Raw genomic sequence first — 13,307 nt, 5'->3', positions numbered from 1 at the left:
GGGTACATATAAAAGTAAAATAGGAATCAGGATTGGAAATTAGATCATTTCTTTCCTCTTTTTGAGTCAAATAATCACACTATAGAGTAATCATTGTCCTTGAAATGAGTTGACAGAACATAATTCACATCTGCATGCAAATATAAGGAACATATCTCAAAAGAAAAATTTTAAAGGGGACCACTAGCCGATAATCCTAATAAACTAAGAGTAAGAAACACATACTAAGTAATGTGGATTCTTGTTACTGAGTGCTCTATCTCTAATTAGCTGCATAACTTTGAATGTATCATAGTCTCAATTTCCTGATCTATAAATGAATAGGAAGGACCGAATAGAACAGTTTACAGCCCCTTACAGTTTTAGGATTGTAGAATTTTAACTGTATGTAGCTAGTGATTTTATTTTCTAAAATTTGCATGATAAAGACAAGGCAATAGGGAAAATTTTAAAGTAAATGCTTGTAGAAAGATTTTGTAGATGACCTACACTACTAGATTGGATTTACTGCTAAATATAAGTTTTGTTTAATTCAACATTGCTGTGTAAGTTGATCATAACTATGACTCTATAAACAAAGAATATTTGGTCCTAGCATAGCTTGTATTTGTATGTACATATGCTACTTCTGTTTACATCTCCTATTACATGTTTCACCCTAACATTTAAAAATGAAGTAAGATTAATCTCATTATGAATCTTCTTTTTTATCCAAACATTGAATAAATTCCTATAAAAAGGGGATTATTTACAGACTCAGGCATTAAGGAAGCAAGTATAATAAAATTATGTCCTCCTCCAACCTTGATATGTTCACAAGACTGTAGTCGCAGAGCCTGACCTAAGAAACTAGACTAGCAAGGCTCTTGAATCAGATAACAGTTTATAGTATAGAGTATATCTGAGAAAGATCAGTTCTCTGTAGCTTCATGCAGCCTGGTCATATAAGTGAGCCAGAAGAAAGTCAAATGAATCTGTTGCATCTGTTGACTTAGCCTTTCATGTAACTCACCTATAAATGTATTACCAGATATTTATACAAAATAAGGGAACTTGAATGACATGGCTGCTATTTTTTATAACTTGAATGACATGGCAGCTGGTTTAAATTAAAGCCACAATGCTTAGCATACTAACAGTTGAAATTAGATAAATGTTGACCTCCTAGAATTGGTGAACACATAAAGTGCTATAAGATCTGATGATGGAAGAATTATGATGTGGGAATTTATCTTTCTGTTAAGTCCATAATTTTAGCCTGACCTCAAGCCTTCCTAATATTCAGGGCCTCAAATCCCTACCTATATTCTCTATTTCGGGCATTGTGTTCTTGCCATCTAATAGGAAGCAACTTTCAATGTTGCCATATTTTGAATGGCAGGGATTTTTAGAGATTAAAAAACTGTTAACTTTATGCATATTTTGAAACTATGCTTTTCAAACTCTTTAAGTCAAGTATATTCTAACTTTAAAATCCTGTAAGTTTTTTCACTGCGGTGATTTTACTTATACAATCTAATTGACAAGAGTATGTGGCAAAACATATTTCACTTTTTTTTTTTTTTTTTACTGTTCCCTGTGAGACATCTATTGTAAGAACTGCTGCAGGCTGTCATTTTTGTCTGCTATCCAGGATTTGCTGGCCCAAGTGCTGTGTACTAGTCTTGGTTTTGGTCACAAGGGGGAGGGGGAACTTGCAATTGAGCCAGATGGTTTTGTTATTGCTTTAAAATTAAAAGCATATGAAACAGATATAGCTTATTAAGGTTGTTTTTTTATAAATAACATAAACTTAAATAACAAAACAATAAAGTTCAAATACAACTTAAAATAGAGTTTAATGCTGTAACCACAGGGGAAGAAAGCATGATTATTCATGGGAAAAAACATTATTAAAAGCCATATTCCCGAATATGAATTATACAAAAGATAGATTATGTTACTTGAGAGAAGACTTAAAGATTTTCTGAATTTTACTTTTATGAATTATAAAATGTTATTTTGTGGCAGGTGAGATGAAGTACAGTATTATCATCATTATTGCTATTTTATATACAAGATTTTTGGAAACATCCTTTTAGCAGTGCTCTTTCCATTTGAGCAGTAATAAGAATTTGTTCTTGTTGATGGGTAGAGGCATTTTCTAATCCTATACTTTTCTAAAACTACCCATTTGATTACATTCAGTAATGGAATTTTAAAAAAAAATATTCTTCATTTCTGATTTGAGTGATTTAAGTTTAAACAGATTATATTTTTTTTCTCTAGGAAGCATTTCAAATACTACTCATCTTCCATAGTTAGTGTTGGCTTGATTATCTGACAAATCATTCCAGCAGCCTTTAGGTCTGACATATATAACATCATCTGCATTATTATTATTATAGCAGCCATTTTGTAAGCACATAGGAATATTTAAATAATCATCAGATAATCAAATCTAACATACTCTTAAGGGTAAATTAATTTAAAAAAACATTACTATTACTAACATCATGATTGTACAACCAGTTTTACAATTTTTTACAACTTTTAGTTACTAAATCTGATTTTTGTGTATATTTTTCAAATCTTTCTTTAATGCAGTCTCTTAAAATAAACATAAATGCGCAAGTCCAGCTTGATCAGTTTTTCAGTAGTTTTCCAGCCTTTCTTGATTACTTTTAAAAAAAGAAAAGGAAAGAAATAAAGAAAGAAAACAGTCCACTTAAGAAATCTCCCTGCTGGAACTGGTTTCTTATATACCACATAAGATTAGGTTATTGCCATAGGAAGAAAGTGGGCTGTTTTTTGTTCTTTCTTCGTTTTTTTCCCTTTTACAGGAAAACCCTTTTGGTTTAAGGCAACAAACATTTCTCCTCCACTGTGTGTCCATTTAGCTGATGCATATGTGTTGTAATGGTTTTCCAGAATTAATTCTTTGAAGTTGCAGTCTTCATTGCATTCTTTCTGTAAAACAACAAAGAAACATTATTCAAAAGAATTTTAGAGGCATTTTGTTCAAGAGTAAGCAGTTATATTTGGTAAAATTAAAACATTATACATTTATCAGTGTGTGAATTTATACTCCTAAAATATATATGGTATTATAAACCAATGATAAATCAATAAAAAAAAAATAAAGCATATATGACTTTTTAAAATAAGCCTAATGCAACAAAGTTAGCATAATTGGGAGAACAGAAAAAAGGCATTTTTTTCATTTTAAATTTAAAAAAGTAATAAAGTGATATACTCTCATTAAGCAACGCTGCTTCAAATAGATAACTATTTGGCAGTTAGTGCCAAATCACTCATTCCCTAACTACTGGAATTTTATTTAATTAGCAGAACCTCTGTCTACATCAGCTAAAGAACATACTTTACAATTTTTCTTCATTTATTACTACACTGACAACAATAATGATGAAAAATTGTTTCTCCATCCAATTATCATTCATTGATTCAGTTAAACCTATATTTTTATGTAACTAGCCTATGTCAGATATTGTACTAGAATGTACTAGAAAAAACAATTTTACTTTATTATAGTGGGATGAGCTGTTACATATTTCACATTGTAATAAAGTGAGAACAGTGGGAATGCCTACAGTTTAAATCTCATATTGTTAGATTGATGTCGATAAACAAACTTCTGCATTTTTTCCCGAAGAATTTTCATGTCAGCATGTGCAAATTGGGTGAACGTTAACAAAAAGAGCTTTAGTACTGACAGATGAAATTTTAAATTTTAAGTGTCTAAAATGCACATGGAATTTTAGAGAAGGAAAGAACCTTAGAGGTCAGTTAGTCCAACTCATTTTACAAATAAAGAAACTGAAGTCCAAGATCAAGCAATATTTTTTATTAATGTTTAGATATAAAGTGTTTCAGTTGAGTCATTAAGTTATATAATTGGAGAGAAATTAACTCTTTTTTTACTTTTCAGGTAGACAGGATTTTTTGGCAATAAGTTTGAAAATTAAGTCTAAGCTTTGAGTTATCAATACCTTTGCATAGAGTTTTCCATCCTTGTTCATTGCAAGATAATATTCACTCTCCACCCCTTTGATTGCCACAATTCCAACTGCCACTGTCCTGATTTCCATGATATCTGCAGGGAATCACAAAAATGTCAGTTATTCACTCACCTTTGTAGATTATCCATTTGTTTTTTTTTTCTGTTTCGGTTGTTAAGTTCTTAAGAATATTAATATGATTACTTACTCAGTCTGAGACCCCTTACTCATAAAACACACAGACACACACACATACACACACACCCCAATGTAGTCCTTATTAAGTATGGAAAACACAAACTGTTAAAATGTTTTATATTGTAGAAAAAAAGGTCAGGATTCAAAGAAATAATTACATATTTGAATTTTATCTTTTTATTCTCTGGAAGTACATTCAATTTACCATAATAATAGCAATAACTAACATTTATTGAGCTTATACCACATGCTATTCCAACTTTCTTATATATTTACTTATTTACATGTCATCACAGATTATGAGGCAAGTACTCTTGCAAGTTACCTCAGGTTACCGTTCAAGAAACTCAGGCACAGAAAAGTTAAGATTTTTGCCCAAATTTTCACAGCTAGCAAGTGGCATAAGAGATATTTGAGCCCAAAGTCTAACTCTTGAGCCTTCTGTAATGCTATAAAAGTACATAACAAGCTAACATCTTTACTTTTCTATTTAAATTTCATCTCAAAAAATATTGCTAATATAAATATATAATATTTATATAATATATAATATAAATATATAATACATAAATATATCATGTATATATATTATATTTATATAATATAAATATATAATATATATAATATTGCTAATATTATATATATAAATTTATATGTATAATATAAAAATATTGCTAATATAGAATATTAGTTAAAATATTCTATTAGCTAATAGAATATTGCTAACAGAATATTTTGTGAATATACTGAAATGGAATAAAATTCCAATTTTGGTAAAGGATGGTAAAAAGCCTACTGCCTAAAGAAAGATTAAGTAGTTTAAACTGATAGTTTTTTGACATATGAAAAGACAATTTAAAGCCATTTTAAGAATCCAATCCATATAATAGTTTCAACATTATACCTTTTATCTTATTTTCAATTTTGTATTGAACATGTTATTATTAGATTGTGGAAGTTTCAGGTGTCCAGGTTGAGAATCATTCTGTGTATATACTACATTGTCAATTTTTAAATTTTTGTTGAAATTGTTACAAAATTGTTTGTCGAAATGTAGTTATCACATGTAACAACCTATTTTTTAAAATTACGTATCTTTTCCATGAGACATCATCTTACTGTGCCTACTGCAATGTAAAGGAAATTCCAAGTGAAAATTAGCTCCATAAATCTAGATTCCTAAAGGTGTTTTCTAAAATATTCACTTACTTAAAGGAAAATGTGATTTTTTACTCCATGCCTTCACTTAATCCTTATTTATTATTTTTGCTTCTGTTTTCCTATCTGTAGAATGAAATAGTTACCCACCACTTTGAACTTAATGTAACATAGGTAATAACCTCCTACTTGTCCTCTTTTTCATAAATATGCTACATTAGCACATGTTTGCTTCTCTAGCATATGCTACATATAGCTGTTTTTCCAGTATATTAGGCTTAGCATGATCAGAGCTCATCCAGTTGAGAATTCTCCAGTTACTCATTTAAAAGTGGGCTCTATGAAGAAAATATAAAGGAATGGATATTAATTTTCTTATGTATTTATGAAGCATTGTCAGAAAACATTGACTATATTATAATTTTAGGATACACATTAAGAAATGCAGCCTAGTTTCTGAACTCTAAAATTTAAAAACCTATCATAAACATTAAACACATCTATAGATACACTTTAAGCAAAAGAGAAGAAAGCTTTCTGCAGAAACAGGTATGAAGAGGCAGCTAAGAGAAATTTTAAATTGCTTACAAGCATATGAAGGATATGGTTCTGATACATTCATGTAACAACACCTTCAGTGAGAACCAATTTCATGTGCTAGACTCATCTCAGAGGTAAACCCTGCCCCTCTTATAGCATTTTATCTCGTAAATAACTCTTCTTCATGTTTAAATAAGGAACAGCACAAGGAAGCAATTCACTATGCAACCAAATTCTAGTACGTTAAATTTGACTGATACAGTCAAGAATACCAAATAATTCATTGATTCAACATTTTTGCATAACCTTTAAATGTAAATAAATCTACTGAAGGACTTATGATAGTTGGTTTCTAAAGATGTTACCACTATAAAATTGTATAAAGAAGGCAGTGTTTTCATTTTCTTCATGAACTTTTACTCCTGGTGTACCTCCCTTTACTCAATATTGTATTTTCCCTTAGATGGAAAAAGGAATATTGATGCATAGTCTTAGAGTATCTTTCATGCTCAGTTGTAACTAGGGAAAGGAATCCAAAATGTCGGTTGGTTTTCCTTTTATAGAACACCTGTCCAAAAAACATAATTGTTGAATCATAGTTGAATCTTAATTATGATATGTGGATTCTCACTTTCAGGTCCAGTCATAATATGTTCACATCATCTCACCAACACGCCCTTTTCCTCTATCCTCTCTCCTTTGCACACCATATTTTCCATTGCATCCTAACAATGAACATTGTTAATCTTATCCGGCCATATATTGGGATTTAGGATATCAAAAAATCTTTAGATTTTTAACTACCTAGTTAAAAAATGGCAAGATACCTGAATAGATATATAACTAAAGTAGATAAAAGTATGACAAACATATGAATAGATGCTCAGTCCTTAAAGACTCTACCTTTATTTATTTTTTAAAAAGATTTTTTTATTTTTTATTTTTCATTTTTTTGTTTTACATCACTGTTCATTTTTAAACAATGTTTGCTCCCCCCCCCCAGGTGTAGTCCCCATAGAGTTTCCTTCCCCAAGGCACCCGTGCACCATGACCTCAGTCCCCTGTGCTCCTCTCTCCCTCCCTCTGATCCCTCTCCCTCCTCCTCCCCTGCAGGATGTCTCTGATTTATAATTGTCTGTTTTTTCTTTGTTGTGTTTTGTACTGTTATTATTTTTTTACACTGATGTCTTATTTGGTTCCTCTATATTCCTGCTATAAGTGAAACCATCCGATATCTTTCTTTTTCCTTCTGGCTTATTTCACTGGCATATGAAAATATATTCAACATCCCTTATATTCAGGGAAATGCAAATTAAAACCACATTGAGATACCACCTTACACCAGTGAGGATGGCACATATCAAAAAAACAAGCAACAACAAATGTTATCAAGGATGTGGTGAAAAAGGAACTCTCCTGCGTTGCTGGTGGGAGGGCAAACAGGTCCAACCACTATGGAAAGCTGTCTGGAGGTTCCTCAGGGTTTTTTAAAATTTATTTATACAAGAACTGCAGTACAGGCCAGATGCATGGGATGGTGAGAGGATTCACCAGAGACAGAGCAGGGAACAGAACTGGCAGAATGATGAAACACACTGCTGAGGGGAGCAGCTGGTGAGACAGGAGAGGTCTACCGCACCATGTGGGTTTCTCCCCGGCCAGCTGGGATGGAACCTGTGCTGCAGAGGCTGCAGACAGATTCACAGTGCGGTGCTCAAGCGCCTGAGCCACCAGGCTGGTCCAAAGACTCTCCCTTTAACTGGGATGAGGATTGACTTGAAATTTATTTTTTAATTGTATTATTTTATTGAAGTAACTTTGATTTACAACACTGTATGATTCAGGTACAGGATCACACCTCTTCAGATGTTGGTTACCATACCACACCCATCTCCCAAGCATCCATATCCTCCACCATAGTCGAATGGGCCACCCACCCTTTTCTCCTAACTCCCACCTTTCCTACTAGTAACCTCAATTCTATAGTCATATGTTTAGGGTTGTTTTGTTCCTTTTTTTTTTGTTTCTCTCAATTGCAAATATAACTGAAATCATTCAGTATTTGTCTTTCTCTTATGACTTATTTCACCTAGCATAATCCCCTCCTCCTTATTGTCACAAATGGCAAGACTTCACTTTTTTTATAACTGAGTAGTATTCCATTGTATAACACATCTTTTTGATCAACTCATCTGTCATTGGGCCCTCAGGTTGCCCCCACAACTTGCCTATTGTAAATTGTGCTGCGGTGAACACTGGAGTGCATATATCTCTTCAAATTAGTATTTTTGCATTTTTCAGGTAGATACCTAGGAGTACATTTGCTGAATCATATGGTAGATCCATTTTTTAAAAATTGAGGCATAAGATAGTCTTTATAATGTTTGTTTCTCAGTATTTTAGTTTTTATTTTGAAATAATTCTAGATTCACAAAAAGTTGCAAAAATAGTACAGCAAGGCCCTGTGTACCCTTAGCGCAGTTCTTCCAGTGGTGATGTTGATAGTAACACAATTATAGCACATATCAAAAACAGAAAAGTAACATAGGTACTACCCACAAATCTTACTTAGATTTCTCCTGTTTTACATGTATTTATGGGTGTGTGCATTCATGCATAGTTCTATGTGATTTTATCACAAGTGTAAATTTGTGCAATCACCACGGAACTCAAGATATAGAACAGTCCCATAATTTCAGAGATCCTTTCATAGTCACCCTTCCCAGCCCTCTCTCTAGCCCTTGGTAGTGATCAATCAGTTATCTATTTCCAAGGTAGATCTATGTTTAATGTTTTGAGAAACTATCATACCATTTTGCACAGGAGCTGGGCTAGTCTACACCAATAGTATGTGAGGGTTTATTTTTTTGTCACACCCTCACCAATACTTGTTGCTTATGCTTTTTATTTTTAATATGGATAATTCTCACAGGTGTGAGGTGGTATCTCAACATGGTTTTGATTTCCATTTACCTGAGGAGAAGTGATGATGAGCATTTTCATGTGCCTAATGGCCATCTTTATGTATTCTTTGTAGAAGTGTCAATTTATTTCTTCTGTCCATTTTTGGATTGGGTTATATGTTTTCTTTTCATTGAATTGTATGATTCTTTGCAAGTCTTGGATAATAGCCCCTGTCAGATGTATGTAACAGACAGATATATTTTTCTGTTCAGTAGGATGTCTTTTTATTTTAATGATAGTTTCTTTTACCATGCAGAAGCTTTTTAGTTTTATGTACCCATTTAATTTTATTTGCTTTAATTTCCCTTGCCTTTGGATTCTAGTCTCCAAAGTTTCAGAATGGTTTGACTGTCTTTTATTTATTTTATGGTTTCAGTTCTTACATCTAAGTCTTCAATCCAGGTTTTGTTAATTTTTGTGTATGCTGTGAGACAGTGGTTTTAGTTTGATTCTATTTCTTGTGGCTGTCCAGTTTTCCCAGCATCATTTGTATGAGAAGTTTTCCTTTCTCCACCGTATGCTCTTGTAAGTATTTATACCTGTGTATGTGTGGGATTATTTCCAGTTTCCCAATTCTATTCCATTGATCTATGTGTCCATTTATATTTCAATACCATACTGTCTTGATTAGTATAATTTGTAGTATAGTTTGAAGCCTGGGCGTGTGATACCTCCCTTCTATTTTGTCAGAATTACTTTGGCTATTCAGGATCTTTTGTGATTCCATATACATTTCAGGAATGTTTTTCTATTTCTTTGAAGAATGTCATCAACACTTCAATAAGAATTGCATTGAATGTGTATATTGCATTGAGTAGGATGGCCATTTTAACAATGTTAATTCCTCCAATTCATGAGCAAAAACTGTATTTCCGTTTCTTTGTATAGACTTCTATTTCTTTGAACAATGTCTTATAGTTTTCATCATGCAGGTCTTTCACATCCTATAAGTTTATTCCAAGGTATTTAATTCTTTTTGATGCTATTATAAATGAAATTGTTTTCTTGACTTCTCTTCTAATCCATTGTTTATGTATAGGAATGCAACCAATTTTTGAATATTGATTTTGTAGCCTGTCACCTTTACTGTTTCAAATATCTGTTTTAGTAAAGTCTACTATGTATACTTTCTATGTATATTATCATGTCATGCAAATTGTGATAGCTTTACTAATTCCTTCCCAATCTGGATTCTCTGTATAGCTTTCTCTTGCCCAATTGCTCTAGCCAGGAGTTTCAAATACTATATTGAATATAGTAGTGAAAGTAGACATTCTTGTTTTGTACCTGATCTTAGAGGAAAAGTGTTCAGTTTTTCCACCACTGAGTATTATGTTCCTGATTCAGTAACATTCTTAATTGTTTATTTTTTCCATACTAGGAAATCTATAAATCTAAAATATATATTGATTGCTTGGAAGAATAGTGCTGGTAGACTAAATATCTTCCTAAGTCTGACTTTCTAGTCATGATTTTCTCTTAGTACTTGTTGTCAGCTCCATGAACTGTGTCCTCTTTTATTAAAGAAAACTAAAGAATGAAGAAACTAGAGTTACCAATCATTTGTTCAAGTGCATAATAAGAAGTGCATAATAAGAAGACTTGTTCCTACGAGTCTGTCAATATCTGTAGAAGAATTAACTATATAAGCTTACTAAATCTTATCCTCCAAATCAAATGCCACAGAGTTGCTTAGGCAATATAGTATAAAAATACATAATATGCAGATATTAAGGTAACAATAAAAAGTAAGCTATTTTCATGAGGTCTTTTGGTCTAGAATATATCCAAAGAATGATATAACATAGTTTATACTTTTTGCTGACCTGGATTTATATTTTATAGAGGTTTATATATATAAGTAGCAGTAAATTTTTCCCCAAAATATAAGGCATATTACCTGATACATTGTATTCCTAACACAATGAATGTAGTAGCAGAATGAAAGAGTTAAATAGTAATAATGACAAAAAAGAGAGATCAATTAACACACTAGAACATGAAAAATCAAATTGCCCAGCAAAATTAAGCCATTAACCATATTAACAATATTTTTGTCAACAATGCAGTAGTATCAGCTTAGTATTTAGGCTGTCATCCTTACAAGTTAGGAGATATGCTCTAAATGGCTTCTCAGGTTTTTTCCCTATGGGTCAGTAATTCATTCATAAATGTACCTAAACCTTTAGCCTATTTACTATTTAAGCCTGTATCACCCTTAGAATGAGAAATAAGGACTTTGGCACAAATTTCTACTAGATTTTAAAATAATTCTCCAACATCTACTTCCAGAATTTATACTCTTTCTTCCTACATATTTCAAAAAATAATGCAAAATTTTGTTCTTATTCCCAGTAGCATTTGTGACTTTAAAGTGTCTTAACTTTCCTGTCTGGAAAAATGCTTTTTAAGAATTAATTTTTTTAATGCAAAATTATTCCCTGCTCATGGGTTAAAAGAATTAACATTGTTGAAAAGGCCATCCTACTAAAATCAATATGGAAACTCAGTGTAATCACAATAAAAACTACAATGGCATTCTTAAAACAATCAAAACAAACAAAACTGAAAACCACGTGTAACCACAAAAGACCCCAGATAGCCAAAGCATTCCTGACAAAAGTGAGAGAGAATGATAGCACCAAACTCTCAATCTTCAAACTATGCGATAGTATAGTTTGAGAGTATGGAATTGAAAGTCCATAAATAAGCACATACTGCTATGGATAGTTAACCTGCAACAAATAAGCTAATAGAGAACGGAGAGTATCTTCAACAAATGGTATTGGGAAAACTGGGCAGCCACATGCAAAATATAAAATAAAATAAATTAGATCATCATCTCATACCTTACACAAAAGTTTAGCTTAAAATAGGTTAAAAACATGGATGTAAGGCCTGAAACCATAAAATACATTGCAGAAAAGATAAGCAAAACATTCCATGACATTGGTTTTAGAAATATCTCTGAGGATACATCTACAATGTTGAAAGAAGCAAAAGCAAACATAAGCAAATGGGATTGCATCAGTAAAAAGCTTCTGCACAGTGAAAGAAACTATCAGTAAAACAAAAAGACACCCACTTAATGGGAGAAAATATTTGCATATCATACATCTGACAAAGGCTGATACCCAGAATATATAAAGAACTCATACCACCTAACAAAAAGAAAACAATTAGCCCAATAAAAAAATGGGCAGAAGAGCTAAATGGATGCTTATCCAAAGAATACATACAGATGGCCATTAGGCACATGAAAATTTGCTTATTATCCCTTATACTAAGGGAAATGTAGATAAAAACCACAATGAGATACCATCTCACATCTGTGAGAATGGCCCACATCAGAGAGACCAGAAACAACAGATATTGGCAAGCATGTGGAGAAAAAGAAGCCCATATACACTGTTGGTGGGAATGAAAACTGATCTAGCCCCTATGGGAAACAGTACAGAGATTTCTCAAAATATTTAATTTGGATCTACCATATAACTTAGCAATTTGACTCCTAGGTATCTACTCGAAGAATGCAATACATCCATTGTTTTCTGCAATGTATTTGCAAATAATTTGTAAGGATGTTTGTACTCCTGTATTCATTGCAGGCCTATTTACAATAGCTACATTATGGAGCCAGCTTAAGTGCCCAAGGACAAAGGAGTGGATCCGAAAAATTTGTACACACACACATATACACACACACAGGAATACTATTCAGCTATGAAAAGGGTGAATTGCCATTTGCAACAATGTGAATGGAACTGGAGAGTGTGATGCTAAGCCAAATAAGTTAGAAGGAGAAAGACAAACACCAGGTAGTTGACTTACATGTGGAATAGAGAAACGTAAGAAGCCAATAACCACTGTTAAAACCAAACCAGTAACAAACCCTTAACCACTTACTGCAAAACTGAGGCAACAAGAGGGATAGGGTGGCAGGATAGGAGTGAAGTAATAAAAGGTCTCAGTGGGACATGGTGGAGGATTATTAGGGCACTGATGGTGGACATGGTATGAAAATACACATTTGTAGAGGTTTGAACCTATTATCCCCAAAGCACAACAATAAACATAATGTGAAAATAAAGTCTTCTTTAAAGACAATTCTTTGAATTTACAATATCTAACATATGTATACATTTAATAATAATTGGAGCAATTACATGCAGGATAGATAAAATACACAGAATTTTAATATGTAAAAAATACAGCTCTTATTTTGAAAAACTATTTGCTATCCTTGTAATTGTGTCTGTGTGTGTAAATCATAGCAGTATAAATACACATCTTAACCTTACTCTTTAATTAAAGCCATACTACATTAAACTGGTAGCCAAGAATATCAAACACAAGTGTTTTACAGTTTGCTACTATTTACATAGTTTAATTTTAATTTGCAACTTGGTATTTTTAATTATCGTTAAGAAATTCTCCAGACATTGTGAA

At 32.3% G+C, this 13,307-nt stretch overlaps 2 protein-coding genes across 7 annotated transcripts in view; one reads left to right on the top strand and one right to left on the bottom strand.

Annotated features, from left to right (window-relative positions):
* The window catches only part of FAM227B (family with sequence similarity 227 member B), a 160,665-nt gene that overhangs the window by 43,315 nt on the left and 104,043 nt on the right, over positions 1 to 13,307 (top strand). The window lies entirely within an intron of this gene.
* Positions 1,814 to 13,307, bottom strand: part of FGF7 (fibroblast growth factor 7) — a 52,540-nt gene continuing 41,046 nt past the window's right edge. For both annotated transcript variants that reach the window (XM_037502458.2, XM_037502457.2), the window contains exons 3-4: positions 3,990 to 4,093; positions 1,814 to 2,949 (exon numbers count right to left, since the gene is read on the bottom strand). In XM_037502458.2, coding sequence (XP_037358355.1) covers positions 2,755 to 2,949; positions 3,990 to 4,093 — 299 coding nt within the window. In that variant the 3' untranslated portion in view covers positions 1,814 to 2,754. The remainder of the gene's footprint in view (positions 2,950 to 3,989; positions 4,094 to 13,307) is intronic.

Source organism: Talpa occidentalis, unplaced genomic scaffold, assembly GCF_014898055.3.
Source record: "Talpa occidentalis isolate TD23 unplaced genomic scaffold, MPIMG_talOcc4v2.1 talOcc4.11, whole genome shotgun sequence".
In the NCBI taxonomy this organism is placed as follows: domain Eukaryota; kingdom Metazoa; phylum Chordata; class Mammalia; order Eulipotyphla; family Talpidae; genus Talpa; species Talpa occidentalis.
The sequence above is the reverse complement of the archived record's forward strand: the minus strand, read 5'-3'. Positions and strand labels throughout refer to the sequence as shown.